The sequence below is a fragment of the Leuciscus leuciscus genome (genome assembly GCF_965113295.1).
Source record: "Leuciscus leuciscus genome assembly, chromosome: 25".
Taxonomy (NCBI): Eukaryota; Metazoa; Chordata; class Actinopteri; order Cypriniformes; family Leuciscidae; genus Leuciscus; species Leuciscus leuciscus.
This window is the reverse complement of record NC_138724.1, coordinates 18,964,366-18,980,360: the sequence shown is the minus strand read 5'-3', so window position 1 is coordinate 18,980,360 and position 15,995 is coordinate 18,964,366. Positions and strand designations below refer to the sequence as shown.

The 15,995-nt window shown below is 36.1% G+C and overlaps 3 protein-coding genes across 8 annotated transcripts; 2 read left to right on the top strand and 1 right to left on the bottom strand.

The window, feature by feature from the left end:
* Positions 1–827: 827 nt before the first annotated feature.
* tdg.2 (thymine DNA glycosylase, tandem duplicate 2) lies at positions 828–4,580 on the top strand. Of its 2 annotated transcripts, none has more exons than XM_082159933.1 (11): positions 828–974; positions 1,307–1,379; positions 1,610–1,884; positions 1,966–2,159; positions 2,661–2,730; positions 2,814–2,949; positions 3,255–3,337; positions 3,613–3,707; positions 3,790–3,961; positions 4,112–4,234; positions 4,317–4,580. In XM_082159933.1, the coding sequence occupies exons 1-11, from the start codon at positions 968–970 to the stop codon at positions 4,376–4,378; spliced, it is 1,290 nt and encodes a 429-aa protein (XP_082016059.1). In that variant the 5' UTR covers positions 828–967; the 3' UTR covers positions 4,379–4,580. The 2 variants fall into 2 exon arrangements, with proteins under 2 accessions (XP_082016059.1, XP_082016058.1); XM_082159932.1 differs by having other exon boundaries at positions 4,312–4,580.
* A 1,556-nt stretch (positions 4,581–6,136) lies between these two features.
* On the top strand, positions 6,137–12,843 carry tdg.1 (thymine DNA glycosylase, tandem duplicate 1). Of its 3 annotated transcripts, none has more exons than XM_082159929.1 (11): positions 6,137–6,261; positions 6,838–6,910; positions 8,347–8,513; positions 8,623–8,885; positions 8,993–9,062; positions 9,678–9,813; positions 9,899–9,981; positions 10,067–10,161; positions 10,246–10,417; positions 10,516–10,656; positions 11,678–12,843. In XM_082159929.1, the coding sequence occupies exons 2-11, from the start codon at positions 6,852–6,854 to the stop codon at positions 11,812–11,814; spliced, it is 1,323 nt and encodes a 440-aa protein (XP_082016055.1). In that variant the 5' UTR covers positions 6,137–6,261; positions 6,838–6,851; the 3' UTR covers positions 11,815–12,843. The 3 variants fall into 3 exon arrangements, with proteins under 3 accessions (XP_082016055.1, XP_082016056.1, XP_082016057.1); XM_082159930.1 differs by having other exon boundaries at positions 6,138–6,261; positions 6,850–6,910; XM_082159931.1 differs by lacking the exon at positions 6,838–6,910 and having other exon boundaries at positions 6,139–6,261.
* Positions 12,844–13,021: 178 nt separating this feature from the next.
* Positions 13,022–15,914, bottom strand: LOC309490715 (patatin-like phospholipase domain-containing protein 2). 3 transcript variants are annotated; one of them, XM_082159934.1, is made up of 9 exons: positions 15,623–15,914; positions 15,149–15,381; positions 14,985–15,050; positions 13,927–14,136; positions 13,781–13,841; positions 13,566–13,697; positions 13,352–13,472; positions 13,206–13,286; positions 13,022–13,135 (listed from the first exon to the last, which is right to left on the bottom strand). In XM_082159934.1, exons 1-9 carry the CDS (start codon positions 15,807–15,809, stop codon positions 13,072–13,074), a joined length of 1,155 nt encoding a protein of 384 aa, XP_082016060.1. In that variant the 5' UTR covers positions 15,810–15,914; the 3' UTR covers positions 13,022–13,071. The 3 variants fall into 3 exon arrangements, with proteins under 3 accessions (XP_082016060.1, XP_082016062.1, XP_082016061.1); XM_082159936.1 differs by having other exon boundaries at positions 15,149–15,398; positions 15,623–15,790; XM_082159935.1 differs by lacking the exon at positions 13,206–13,286.
* Positions 15,915–15,995: the final 81 nt, after the last annotated feature.

Sequence of the window (15,995 nt, the reverse complement as noted above, 5' to 3'; positions counted from 1 at the left end):
AAAATCGTATCAACATTATAATAACAATAAGCCATTATTTTCCTAGGTTTACCTTACAGCTAGCTAGTCTACGACACATTTTCATATGTTGTAGCCATAGAGTTGTAGCTTATTCCAATGCAACTCAAAAAAGATATAATGTACACAAGCATTTCAAGTGAGTATAAGTATTTAATCAGTCAATTTAATTACATCGTTTTTTGCTATGAGGTCATTTAATCACTGCTAGCTATCTTAAACGAAGCAACAAATGAAGTATGTGCAATTGAATGACAACAGGATTATACTTCCTACATTAAGCCGGATCAAATCTGGAGAATGATACACTAACCTTGTTAAGTTATAGTCGAAATAACATTACGGAGTGGTCTCGTTATTCGACATTCAGCAGTAAAGGTTCTTGTTACATGTCTCTCACATGCTTTGGAAGTATTGTAAGTCACGTTTATCATGGGGTGTACTGAAATTAATTATTTTCCCTATTTTCCCCAAGCAATGGATGAAAATGTGTTAAATTGATTAAATACTTTATTCTACACTTACTTGAACTGTAGTAATTTCATGTATGCCATAAGATGCGTTTTATATAGACATGCATGAAGAGAAAAATACCACTTCCCCTTTGTAAATAATGGTAGAGTCCAACAATGTGAAGCAAACCATTAGAAAACGAATGTTTTATTGTATAAAAGCTTAGATGTAAATTCAGCACGAATGTTTTTTTGTGTTTATGTTTTAAAACGTCAACTTTTAAATCGTTATCTATAATAAGTAAATAAAAATGTAAAGCTTTAAGTCCAAAAATATGTAATTGGATCAGTAACCGGGACTTTTATTGTGAATCCAGCCTTTACCTTTGTTGACATTTTTACGTACACCGGCTTCATTCATCATGTGTAGCATCATTTAGCTCATATTTTTCTGCATTAAATACTGATATGCGCCAGAAAAGGTCTGAAGAATATATATGGCAGGTAAGATTCATAACCCAAACGCACAGAAATATATCTGTATGTAACGAAACGAGTTATTTTATGCTTGTATGCGTCCACACACAGCTCTTAGCCTATTGAATGCAATGAGCTAGTTAGCTGCATCCTAAAGTGTTGCCCATAAAATGAGGCTAATTAGTCTTTAAAATATGTATATTTATAGTTAATGTGTATTTTATTTTATCTTGTGACGTTTAATTTATAAGCCAAGTCTAAGGAAAACGGGACGGATGTAAAAAAATATCAAACAAAGGGAGGTGTGGTTTACCAGCTGGCATATTAGTAACATAAACATGAATATTAATCTATTAAAGTAAGACCACCAATTAAGATGGAAGAAAGGCAGTATTCATCTCTGACGGCCCCTATGGATTATCTTCAGTATTGGTAAGTTTGCCCAGCCCAAAAAGAACCCAAAAGAGTTCATACATCTTTGAATTAAACTAGTGATTTAAAAAAAAAAAATGTGATTAAGATTAACATCTCGACAAATGTTCTCTCTTTGGGATATAATGGTGTATGTTAAATGTGAAAGCACTGACAGGGAAAGGGTCAGATTATTCCGAAGCGTATCAAGTAAGTGCAGTGTTTCTTTCTTTGTAATTTTGTTTTCTCAGGTATCAAACCAGTCCCCAGCAGTACCAGCCGGAGCAGGTGCCGCAGTACCACCAGCTGGTTAATGCCACCCAGTATGCCGAGAGACCCATGGAAGAAAAAATCATGACTGATTTAGCAGTGCATCAAGATCCATATCTGGATCAACCTCATCAGCCTCACCAAGATCCATATCTGGATCAACCTCATCAAGATCCATATCTGGATCAACCTCATCAAGATTCATATTTAGATCAACCTCAAAATCATCATCAACAACCCTCTGTCCAACAACCAGGTACATCCTTTTCCTCACAGCCCTTTAACTGGGATATTTCTGCAGCCCATTTGTACAACTTATCAAATATCTGTTTTGCAGCTCCTCCGACATTGACAGCAAAAGGAAAGAAAAGGGGAAGGCCTCTAAAAGGTGAAGGAAAGGAAAGGACAGAAGCTGAGGAGGCTGCCAAGAAAGCAAAGAGGACGTTAGATCGGTTCAACGGCATGTCAGTGGAGGAAGTCATGTCTAGAAAGCTGCCAGACGTCATCACACATAATCTTGACTTGCTGATTGTGAGTTATTGTATTATATAGACTGCAAGTTTGATCTGTATTTTATTTATTTATTCTATACATTTATTTTGATAAATTCATAAATCATTTAAAATTGTTTATATTCCGCTTCCACTCGCAGGGTTATTTAGTCTTTATTTGGCCCATTCTCTGTAAACCCTAAAGATGGTTGTGCATAAAAATCCCAGTAGATCAGCAGTTTCAGAAACACTCAGACCAGCCCGTCTGTCACCAACAACCATGCCACGTTCATAGTCACTTAAATCGCCTTTCCTCGCAATTCTGATGCTCAGTTTAAACTTCAGCAGACTGTTTTAACCATGTCTGCATGCTTAAATGCATTGAGTTGCTGCCATGTTATTGGCTGATTAGATATTTGCATTAACAAGCAGTTGAACAGGTGTATCTAATAAAGTGGCCAGTAAGTGTGTTTGTGTATAGATATATATAAATCTGGTTTAAATGTATTTATTGTATGCCATTTTTTGATTAATTTTGTAGATCGGCATCAATCCTGGACTGTTGTCCGCCTTCAAGGGAAGGCATTATCCAAATCCTGGGAACCATTTTTGTATGTATTATTCAGCCGATTTCAATCGTTGTTAAAGGTTGTTTATGTATTTATACTAGTTTTCTGATTTGAATGTCTTATAGGGAAGTGCTTGTTTCTCTCCGGGCTGACTGAAGAACAGCTGAACCACATGCACGATCAGACACTACCTGAACGCTATGGCATTGGTTTCACCAATATGGTGGAGAGGACCACACCTGGGAGTAAAGACCTATCAAAGTAAGAGTTTACTTACTTTGGCACATTTACCGTTGTACGGTGAATTTTCAGAGACGAAATCCAGTCATTTAAATTGGAATCCACGTGATTGGGAATTTCACCAGGGCGAAAGATTTCCGTACGATTTCGATCTTATGAATTCGCCACGTTGACATTGGCTGAGCTACATTGATACACTAATGAAAGTTTTGCTGACATTTCACAAATGCGACTGCACCTTAAAAATGTGTTTTTGCCCTAATTTGATGTTAAGTCCTTAGAAAATCCTTGATGTGAGTACATTTGAAAAAAGTATTGTTTTGCAGCAAAGAGATCCGTGAAGGTGGCCACCAGCTTTTGGAAAAACTCCAGAAATACAGACCTTTAATCGCTGTGTTCAATGGGAAATGTAAGTCTTCGATTTGGTTTTAACTCTCATTTATACCGCTGGTTTCACAGACAAGGTTCAAGACTAGTCCCAGACTAAAATGCATGTTTGGGCGGTTTTAACTGAAAACATGTCATTGCCGTTTTGTCTCAAGATGCACACCAGTAATGTTTTCTTTCTAAGGCATGTTTATAAAAGCTACTTAAATATCCTAATTTAACTAAGGCCTAATCCTGGCTTAATCTAAGCTCTGTCTGTGAACCCAGGCCATTGTGTAATTTAATCCTTCATTTCAGGTATTTATGAAACATTTTGCAAGGAGATATTTGGAGTGAAGGCCAAGAACTTAGAGTTCGGATTGCAGCCCTACAAAGTGCCCGAAACGGAGACGGTACGAGTTTCTTTCTTGATAGTACTTTGAATTTTCCTGTTTCAAATTGCATATTGATTAGAAATGAGGTTCTGTTGTCCAGGTTTGCTATCTGATGCCATCGTCTAGCCCACGCTGTGCCCAGTTTCCTCGTGCTCAGGACAAAGTGCACTTCTACATCAAGCTAAAAGACCTCAGGGATCAGCTGAAGGGAGAGGGGAAGACTCAGGAGATCCAAGAGACAAACTACACATTTGATGTGACTCTGGCCAAAGGTGAAGAGTTTCACAATTTAAAGCATAAATAATTTAAATAATTTATAATAAATGCTGCAATACTCCAAGGTGACTTTAAAACAGTTTTCTATTAATGTGCTGTTCGAAAACATGTTGTTAACCAAAGTCTTTTGACATTGTTTTTTCTAGAGGATGCCAAAAGATTGGCAATTAAAGAAGAGCAGCATGACCCTGAGTACGAGAAGACCTGTGCACATGGATCATGGGGGGAACCACAGCAAGCGTTTGGAGCCCATCCTTCTACAGATACAGGCACATACATGTTGTGTTCAGAAAGAATATGAACAATTTTGTGTCAGGTGCTCATAATAATTGTCAACATTCTCTAGACCAGGTAACGGACAACCGATGGACAATGCAGCCGTTTGCAGACCAGATTCCAGACATCAGGTGTAGCAACAACAGCCGAACAACCTGAGAAGTAGTTATGGCACAAAGACTGTTTGTCTACACTGCATGAACTGAGAAGGACCAACTAAACATTTTTTTTTATTGTTTTATTTAATATTTCAATATGTTTTTGGCTATGTTCCTAAGTGATGATACTAAGTTGTTACCTGGAATATTTAATGTATATGATTTCTGTGTGTGTGTGTGTGTGTGTGTGTGTAACAAAGCTTTGTTGCTTGAATGAATGTGAGACTGTTTGAGACATTTTTCTAATTTTGTGCCACTATATATTTTTTATTATCTTTTTTAAGGAAACTTTAAACATACACTACTGTCCAAAAGTTTGGGGTTAGTAAGATTTTTTTTAAATAAATTAATACTTTAAAAAAATAAAGTGACAAAGACATTTATAATGTTACAAAAGATTTCTATTTCAAATAAACATTATTTTAAACTCTCCTTTCATCAAAGAATCCTGACAAATGTCTCAGTTTCTACAAAAATATTAAGCAGTTAAACTGTTTTCTTCATTGATGATATAAAATATGTTTCTTGACCACCAAATCAGCATATTAGAATGATTTCTGAATGATTTCAAATTCAGCCTGCCATCAAAGGAATAAATTACATTTTAAAATAATAATAAAATTGTAGTACTACTTCACAATATTACAGTTTTTACTGTATTTTTGATTATATAAATAAAGCCTTGGTGAGCAGAAGAGACTTCTTTCAAAAAATCTTACCGACCCCAAACTTTTGAATGGTAATGTATGTTGACTGTTTGTTTATATAGTTTCATATTTACTAAATTTATACATTTCTGTGGTATTAGGATTATTCTGAGAAGACCTAATATTTGACATGCACATGTTTTTCAATAGGAGTATTTCCGTGTAGCAAATTTCAAACCATGACTGGCCTCTGGAAGAGGTTTATCACTGTGCATGCCTTCAATGCATGGATTTATATGGCATGCTCAATCCCACATTATGGTGCTTATTGAATACCGATCACTCAATTTACCTCATTTTAAATGGTATTTTTAGACTTTTTAGAATTGTTTTGTTATTTTGCAGTAAGTGGGCATAACTGTTTATTATCATTTATACCTGTTTTGTTGCATCATAATAATCCAGCTTTATTGTTGCTGTGAGAATTCTGTACTATGTATGTTATTCTGTAAGTTGTATTTTATTTTTTATATGTATGTGTTACTAATGGAACTGTTTTAGGGCAAATAAAAGCTAATGGCAAAGCAAATATGATGAAAAGCCATGTGTATATAGTTATTGTCACAATTAAAAATATATCGGGGTCGAAGCACCATTGGCTCGTGTAGTCAATCCTGTGCCTGTTTCTCTTTTCAAAACGAGTCTTGCAAAATGTTTTTCGTTTATTAACAGCAATACCAGTTTTTATATATATATATATATATATACATTATTATTACTATTATTATTTGACATTTGCTAAACGGGAAAAGAGAATTTCTTATTTATTTAAGCGCAGCCAATAGGAAGCTCGCTGTGAAGCGTTTAAATGTCACAGGAGACCGGGGTCATACTATTAACTTTAGAGGGGTAGAGTTTTTCATTGCCATACTAAAATTAAGATAAAAAGAAAAGCCTGGAATGCGTTTTCAGTTTTTATAGTTAGAATAATTATATTTAATATTAAAATATGATTCCTTTCTTTTTCTTTTTACATTAAACGGAAGAAATAGACATACTGTGCCCATTACACCCCCAGTCCTAGTGTTTTGGTTCGCTCCACTGTCAAATTGATTTCTAGCTGTTGGTCTCGTCTTTGTTGCTTTCACCGGTTTTGTTACTAAAACGAGAAAAAACAACCTTTCAGTGGACTATCGTTCGAATCATATCATAACGGTATGTATTAATTTAACAAATAAGAGCTTAATTTGACTAATAACACTATGGAAAGGCCATTTATATCGATAGAAACGCGCTGCACATTTAGCTAGCGACCATCATTCATTGTACTCAATGAATTGGCACACTAGGCCAGCGTTAGCCGATCATGCTAACAGTATCACATATATTGTTTTTCTTAACGAAAAATAAAGTATATTTTCCCGTTTACCTGCTGGAAGAATATGTGGTCGCTAAATTTATTTAAGTTCGCATTGTACCGCAGTTTAAAGTAAACTACTGCCTGCTGTGGCAGAATAGTGGTGCGAGATGTGCTGGTGATTACGTGGAGTGTTTAAAATCCAGCACACCGAACCTTTTCTGATCTGGTTTATACACTAAAGACAACCTAGACTGGATATGTTTTGATATTCATTTTAGGAATGCATTTTAGAGTTTTATTTATAATTGAGCATATTAATTATTAAAGCAATCTACAAGTAAGCCTATAAAAAGGGCAGGTTATTAATATTCTCCTGTGAGAGTACCACTGAAATTGCTGTTGATATGAACACACATATTGATTTATTTAAGTAAATCCCGTAGAGATGGATGAAAGGCTCTATGGATCTTTGCCCCATGCCCCCTCGGAATACCTCCAACAATGGTGAGTGTCCCCCCATTTGTCATCAATTGGCGCCAAGATTAATTAAGATCCCACTGATTTTATGTTATAATAACATTCAGCACTTCAGTCTGGTTTTGAATGCTACTAACGGCAATGCACGAGTCAACAATAACAACAATTATTGAAAACCTGCCTTGGCGTTGCCACTTGTGTTTGCTTCTGCAATTATTAACTGTTTATTTGCATATTCGGGTTGCATTAATGTTATGCTTTTCTCACATTATACACTCAGTATCACTTTATAGAATTTGCTTCTATTTGCATTCGAGATATTTTCTTTTCTTTGTTTGGCTGATGCTGCTTATTTTTGTGTGTCTGATAACTGTAATGTAGAAGTAGGCCTAGTGGTACTTATATCAAGTAATTAAACTATTTTTAATGGTTATTTTAATTGTGAACATTTTAGTACTAAAACTAATTGTAGTTATTATAAAATATATTATACTTTTATAATTATTTATAATTTCTATTATTATTATTATTATTGTGCCATAAAAAATGTATGCAAATGTTTGAACTTTGAAAGCAAAGTGGGTGCAAATGTAATTTTATCTTTTCGTGTTGTGTAATTGCTAAATAAGTGTTTCTTGTTGTACTAGAAATGATGTCTAGTTATTAAACTATATTTAATGTTTATTTTACATGTATTTTATTAAAAAACATAAATTGAATAGTTATTATAAATATATTTGATTAATAATGAATAAACAATCAATACATGATTAATAATATCTTGTTTTATTTATGCGAATGTTTGCATTCTAAGTGGTTACAAATGTATTTTCATCTTCGTTTTTTTAACTGTTACATGTTTCTTGTTGAGTTAAGGAGTAATTATGCAAATAATGCCTTATATAATTTACTTTACCTGTAAACACCGTTGTTTCCACAGTGTTGGGTGTTATTCTTTAGAGACAGTATAGGCTAGATAAGAAATTTAGCCATTTATCGTAAAAATAATTAAAAGAAATAGGCTACGTGTAACTTAACTGATTATCTATTTCTAGTTTGCATATTGTTAAAGGTGCAGTAAGCAATTTCTGAGAAACACTGTTGATATTTTAAATCAACCCAAACATGCACACCCCTCCCTTCATTGCTCCGCCCCCAAAATGCACAAACGCACAATGCAAGAGTGGATGTCTCTTTATCACAGCCTTTTGTAATGTCTCTCAGCCATCACTCTTTCTACAGTCTTTCTTCAAATCTCCCTCTTGCTCACTCTCTCTCATGAGTGGACACGCCCCCTACTGCTGATTGGCTACAAGTGTGTTGTGCTGCTCGGTCCGATCCACTCATAACAGCATTTCTCAGAAATCGCTCTCTGCACCTTTAAATATGCACTTGTAGAATTGGCCTTTATTTTGTATAAGCTGGACTGACAACTTCGGGCCCTATTTTTATTTTTGAAATAGGGTTCAGTCAGCTCAGCAACATCTACAAGCCCTTCAGGCTCAGTATCCTCACATGGCTAATGGCAATTCTGGCTTTATGATGGAGGGACCCAGAGAGGACGGGGTCATGCAGCAGATGCCTGTACACCCAGAGGATGCTGCCCAACAGGCTGCTGCCCAACAGAAAGGTAGATTTCCAGTGCCGTGTATTTTCAAACAGTAGAAATGAGCTCTGCAAACTGAATGCGAACTCTCATGTAGCTTTAAGTAAATCAAAGTTTTTTTCCCCCCTTTAAGCACCTGCTAAAAAGCGAGGAAGGCCGGCGGCGAGCAAAGAACCCAAAGCCAAAGCTGAACCTAAACCCAGAGCCAAACCCGGACCCAAACCCAAGAAAGCTAAGGAGGATAAGGAGGCCCCGCCTGCTGAAGGACAGGAGAAGATTGATGAAACCTTCAAGAAAGTCAAGAGGAAAGTCGATCGTTTTAAGGGCATGTCGGAGGAGGAAGTCATGAAGAGGACACTGCCTGATATCCTTATCCCCAATCTGGACTATGTCATTGTAAGTTTTTATGTTTTTTGTCTAAAATATGATGAAGAATGTTAAAACCAAAATGGCATTGAAGCCAAATGACTGAAATTAATATATATATATTTTTTATGATACAGATCGGAATTAATCCAGGGTTGATGGCGGCCTACATTGGAAGATGGTTCCCTGGACCAGGAAACCATTTTTGTAAGTAGGCTTTAATTCTATTCCTCTTTAACATTTTAGATTATTATATTATTTCATTTGTATTATTGCTAATATAAATATTAATATATTATTACTATTATAATAATATATATAAAAAAATAGATATTCTAAGGTCAATAAATAAGATGAGAATACAAATAAAAAAATATTTTAATATAATAGAAATAATTTACATCAATAACATTATAAACAGTAATATACCAATTTGCTGTCTTATGCTAATATTTTAAAAAGGAACTGTTCAAAATTGAGCAATTTTGTCAACCCTTCCTAGTCATCTTCAACTGATCTTCATACTATTATTATATTTATATTATTGTTAATGATTGTAAATATAATTTTTTTCATTATTTAATATTATTTATTAGTAGTATTAATAACAATGGTTAATATTATAACATTTTAAAAAGTGGTTATTTACAAATATAAAAAGAGGTATTTTATATTGTTAGAATTAATTGATATCAATATAATTATAATATAAATACAGCAATATTGTTATGTAAATAGTTGTTATAATCAATAAAATATATTTTTTTCTATATTATATTAATATTTTTTAAAATAAATTCTCTCATTTTGTCCATCTTTAAGGGAAGTGCCTGTTCCTGTCTGGATTCACTGACAAGCTGCTAAATCACATGGACGATCAGAGTTTGCCTGAGAAATACGGCATCGGCTTCACAAATATGGTCGAGAGAGCGACACCAGGAAGCAAAGATCTCTCTAGGTGCGGGATATATTCACGCTGCTGTCATTCATGACTGAAAGCGATGATGTTCTTCTAACCTGTTTTGCTTGTCACCCTTCTGCAGCAAGGAACTAAGAGAAGGTGGAAAAATCTTAGTGGAAAAAATATTGAAATTCAAGCCACTCATAGCGGTTTTTAACGGGAAATGTACGTTTTTCACCACAGATACAGAACGTGAAGAATACAACTGTTACAAATACGTGCATTTAACAATTACTTTTAAATGTTTCAGGTATTTATGAAATGTTCTGTAGGGAGATATTTGGGAAAAAGCCCAAAACACTACAGTTTGGCCTACAGCCTCACAAAGTTCCTGATTCTGAGACGGTAAGAAGCCTTTTTTGGTTCATTGCATGATAAAAGCCAAACTCAAATTTGAGTTAAATGCTGCATACTGCTGCTTTTCCGTAGGCGTTGTACCTAATGCCGTCCTCCAGCGCCCGCTGTGCTCAGTTTCCTCGTGCTCAGGACAAAGTGCATTTTTACATCAAGCTCAGAGAGCTCCGAGATGAGCTGAGGGGTGTGATGAAGAGCAAAGAGGTCGAGGAAGTCAAATACACCTTTGATCTCGGCCTTGCCAAAGGTACATGCAGAACTTTTATGACTGCTCTTCTTAATCATACCAAAAGTGATGTACATACAGTTATGGACTGTATTTGACCACTTCTCTCTCTCTTGCAGAGGACGCCAAGAGGATTGCCGTCAAGGAAGAGCAGTATGATCCTGGTTATGAGGCTGCTTTCGGAGGAGCTTACGGAGAAACAGCACCTGAAGGGGGCCAAAGCAATGGATTTTGTAACTTCTCCACATCGGAGGAGACAGGTTGGTATCATATTTCTTCTGCGGAAAACAAAATATATATATTTTTAACCTTTTTTGTCTTTCATTCGTACATCTTTTGTCACATACTGTTTTTCGCCTTATATAGTAGGAAATTATGCCATTTTGGATGCAGCCTCTGTCTAGAGCGAACGTGAGCGTCTCGCTTATAATAAACCCATCCAACGAATGTTCACTGGGTGCATTTTTTGACATGGCGCACTACAACTGTTTTGAGGCTGTCTTCACTGGACACATCAAAATAAAAATATAAACTGGAACTTTTGTCTTTCTGAACGGGTGCATGATGATACTATATGTTATTGAAGTGTCCATTGTAGCGCATGGCATCACAATGCCCCGTTCACTTTTTGTTCATGACCTGTTTATTCTTTAAAGGTCTAAATTCAGAGAATTTACGCAAAACTGAATGTCTTTTCCCAAACTATAATCACTGGCTTCCGGCAATGGGCGTACGCGTGTTCACGAGAGTCTAATTTCGGCGGAAGGGTGACCTCTGACCTGACCCGACATAGGACGTAGCTTCTCTTCTCTTATATCGAAATCTGACTTAATCGAAAACGATTTAGACTTCTAATTTGTGACCGGCTGAGCTCACACTACGCCTACATCATATATCCTACGTCATACGTCGAGTTAGAGGTCACCCTTCCGCCGGAACTCGACTCTCTCGTGAGTGCGCGTACAGCCACTCCCGGAAGCCAGTGATTATAGTTTATAAAGTTTAAAATATGGATGTTTTTCTTACAAAACCCCATTGCTTCTGCCCCACCCCAATTCTACCAGTTTCCGTAAAGTTCCTTCAGCTTTGCTTTTTCAATCCGGAAGAACGAAATTGCTCTGATAACCGCAAAAATAACCAATATCCACTTATTGATCAAATTAATGATTGCTTTAAGTGTTTTCGGTGATGTGCATAGTTTCACATCTAAAAAAATGTTTGTTAACATAAAAAAATCATGGTTACTTCACCTTTAATATCGATTTCTGTTCAAACCTCCAGCCAACACAGCAGAGAAGGCGCCAACGAATCCAAACGCTGCTAGCCAAGTTCAGGACGGTCAGTGGATGACGCAGTCTTTCGCCGATCAGATCCCAGACATCGGCAGCTCCTCTCAAGCCCAAACCTGGGGTGTATGAGGACAGACCATGGCGAGGGACTTCAGATGAAGCCTGTCGGAGGAGTTCCTGTGTTCTTCCAGAGATGCTGTGCCTCCCATCTTCTCAGAATCAAACCCAGGAGTCTTAAAGTGCGCTGGTGTCTTTCTCCTGTGCGCTGCTGTGACGACTGTTACAATATAATTTCAGGAACGATTTGAGGAATCACAGTATCATACAAGGTGGCCCAACTTGCACAAGGAGAATCCAATGGCTGCTACGCTTTTAAAGAAACTGTACCTCTGAACTTCAATTGGGGGCCTTTGGGATCTCGAATGCCTCTTTAGTAAAGAAGAGAACTGTTTTTGCAATGAATTTCAATTAGACCCTTTTAGGAATTAGCATTTCTATGGAATTGGAATATTTACTCATCTTTTACATTTAATGGTTTAGAGTCATTGATGTTACTTTCAGTAGTGTAGTGTACGAGGTTCTGAGCACTGGTTTATTGCATTATGTGATATCAGGGACTGATACTTGATTTGTTCATAAGGAGCATTCACTATTCTTGTTTGATATTTTAGATGGGACGTATTGTTGTCTGTTTCTGTAGTAATATTTTAAGTTTTAACTACCCAATTTGTTTTTATAGTGTAAATTTTAAAGATCATACTGCCAAATCTATAAGGATAACATTTAAACAATGTTTTTTTACTATCATCATGTGACAAATTAGGTCTTTTTACATGTTGCCCGGATGCAACCATGATGGTTTTAAGAACTTTTATGATGCCACTGCAAGATAAATTATTGATGATTGTAAATGTCTTTAAATGTTTTCCTTATGAGGAAGCTTCAACATCACTGTTTTAAAAATGCACACAATCACCTCTCCGCCTTCAATACTGTAAGATAGAATACAGTGTGACCATTTATACAAATGAAGATGGCTGAACTAATCTTGAGCATGCTGTAATTTATGGAATTATTCACATGCTCTTATTTGGTGCTATTTTTGACTTCTGTAAACATCAATATCTTTTTTTGTTCATTAAAATACAATTATCTTGATTTCTACTTGTGCACGTTTATTTCTCTATTAGTATTCAGTATTATATACAATATATTAGTGAGAAGAGCTTGTAAACTGGTAGAAAAAGTGTAAGTATCAACATTGTAAATGATCTGTAATCTTTCATTTATATGCCATTTAAGTGGTGTGATTACATTAAAATAATTTAAAAGGGTATTGATTTATTTATTTTATTCAAAATAATTGTAAATAGTAATTCGTGCAGGTCATTGAGTTCGGTTTGAAGATGAGGGGTCTTGAAGAGTTGGACATTTCTGTGAATGTAAATACCTGAAGGCAGAAAATTCTTATTTAGATCCAACACACTTAATATTTTGATTATATGTAATATCTTTCAAACCTTCTTAAGAAAGCTCTCTTCCATATTTGTCCAATCATTCCAATTGTCATCTTACACATCTCTGGAGTCCACTCAGCAAGTCTAAATTCCAGTCAGAGTCTTAGAATAAAATTAAAAGACTTGAATATTTTGTTTTTGACAAATACCTTAGAAGCATGATGTACACCATCTCCACTGGCAGAAAACACCACATTAGACAAGAAACCAGTTTCACTGAGAAAGGACATCTTATTTCTTCATTCTCCATCACGCTAGCCTTGAAAAACACTAAATGGGGTGAAAAATAGATCAATTTCTCCATGTGTAATTTTCCAGATTTACGACTTCCTGGTGTGAAATGTCAGTTATTTGTTGTCTTACCTTTCTTGATGGATTCTGGAAGGATACTTTTAGAATTCCCAGTCACTGTTGGCTTGTTTTCACTAATATATTTCTTAGATGTTGAAATATGATCCCATAATTCTGACAATGGCGACCTGAGCTTCAGGAGTTCTGGTAAGCAAAACAAAATTGGATCTAAACAGCCACACAATTACCCCACATATATAATCTCAGGAAGAGTGTTATCTACTCACTATATTCTTGTAAAAAAAGGAAAGCATCCTTATATCCATTTTGACACATCTCAGCCAAGACCTTATGAAATACCAAAAGGGTATGTGGGCGTAAGGATGGATTTGAAAATGTACCAAGAAAATTAAACATAAATTCAAAAATGTACCTCTGGTTCTGGAGGGAAAAATGCAATAACCACTCTGTGTGCGTTAATGAAGCTGATATGAATGCTGACGTTATTGTAGTATATTTCATGGAAGTAAAAAGGGTTGCCGTAAGGACTGATGTCGCTCTCTCCAGAAAAAGGGGAGATTGTGATTGTTTCTCTCAGACTAGAGAAAGGCATGTTATCACTCAATGCTCCGTCTACATACCTCTGAAAGCAGATAAGATGGAAAAAAGTTTAAAAATTTTTTTAATAAAACTTATATGATTGAAAAGAGGCACTCCTTCAATCAAGAAGTGGATGACATGTATTAAAGGTGCCATATTTATACTCTGGTCACACTAGTAGTGTGGTCATAGGCTGTCGCCAGCCAATGTTATTGTTGTGTTTTGACACATGCTTCAGACACCAGTCATACCGGAGGCATTCCCCATTAGCATCCTAGGACGCAGAGTCTCGTTCCCTTTCTCAGGGAACCATGGTTACATTCGTAACCCTAGACGTTTTATCTCACCAACTCGCCTGTTATATATGGAAGCTTGTTTCTGCCACAGAATACATTTTTTTAAAGATAATTGCAACTTTTTATCTCACAATTGGGAGTTTACTTCTCGCAATTCTGACCTTTTATCTCACAATTGCGAGTTTATTCAAATTGTGAGATATAAATTTGCAGTGGGGGAAAGGGGAAAAAAGACTTAGACTGACTTTATTTCTTAGAATTCCGAGTTTATATCACGTAATTAGAATTGTGAGACTTAAAAAAAAATTCGCTATTACTTTTAAATTTTTTTATTCAGATAGTTATCAGACATTTTCGCTCATCGAATAAAAGGTTTACTGCTAATAGCTCGTTTTCCTATTACCATGATAACAATGGGTGCATTTTCTTATGAGTGACACTGCATTCAAACCGCTAGGTGTCAGTAAAATATGAAGATAATAAGGCCAGCAAAACATTAAAACTAATAAAAAATGAGTGAGTACACCTTTAATTGAAAAGCTGCAAGCAATTTTATCACAAAATTACAGTCAAAAGGCTGTGTTTGGCTACTTACTATTCCATGATAGCTTGGAGGCATCAAACCACAATACAGTGGATAAAAGCAGCTACAAATCAGAGCCTGCAGACAGGGAGCAAACTGTAAATAATTAATCCTCATGAATACTTATCTATTCATCAGGAAACAAAAGCCATTGTCAACAAGGTAGTTGAGTTCACCTGAATGAGATCTTCTTTACTGTCAAACTCAGACACCAACACATTTGTCCCATCTGACACTCGAGTGAGTGACACATACAGCCGTCCATTGGCGAGTAGGTGGGCGTCATCGGGCAGGTCTCGGCTTAAGAAGTTTCGTACTATCTTCAATAGGTTGAAGGAGGGATGCACAGCACCCAGAGTGCCCTTCCGAGCCTCTCGGGACATTTCCAGCAAGTTTTCACAGCATTTGGCTTCAAAATGGAATATCCTTTAGGACCACGAATTTGAATCAATATAAAAGTAATCAAAATGAATTACATGGTGGTGGGGTTCATTCTTTAATGATTTGGAGATATATTTGGATTTTAAAACTACTATTCAGTATCATTTGTGTATGTGAAAGATTTGTCTGATCCATGACGAGTGCCTTCCAAAACAACTCTTTTACAACTTTCGGGTGTTTAGAAACCACAAATTATTGTTGAAACGTACCTGGAGACATTTGGCATGCTATTACTGCACCCATGAGAGCACCAGATGAAGCCCCACAAATCTTTGTCACCCCCTTAAGAAGAAACGGGGCCCGTTCGAATAAACAGCTATATACTCCACAGTGGTAAGCCATCAGAAATCCACAGCCGGCAAAAGAGATATTCCATTCTTTAGCAGACTCCTGCATGTTTTTCAACACACTGTATGAATCCCTGAGGTTACGCAGAGCAGGTGCAATAAATAATACGTCTAAATGAGAGGTCAGTCATAAGCACTGATCTGGCAACGCTCTACTATTGCGAAACAGAGTGTTGCAATCACAGGGAAAAACAACATGTTGTGAGGACATTGCTAGTGATTTTCTTGTCAAAAC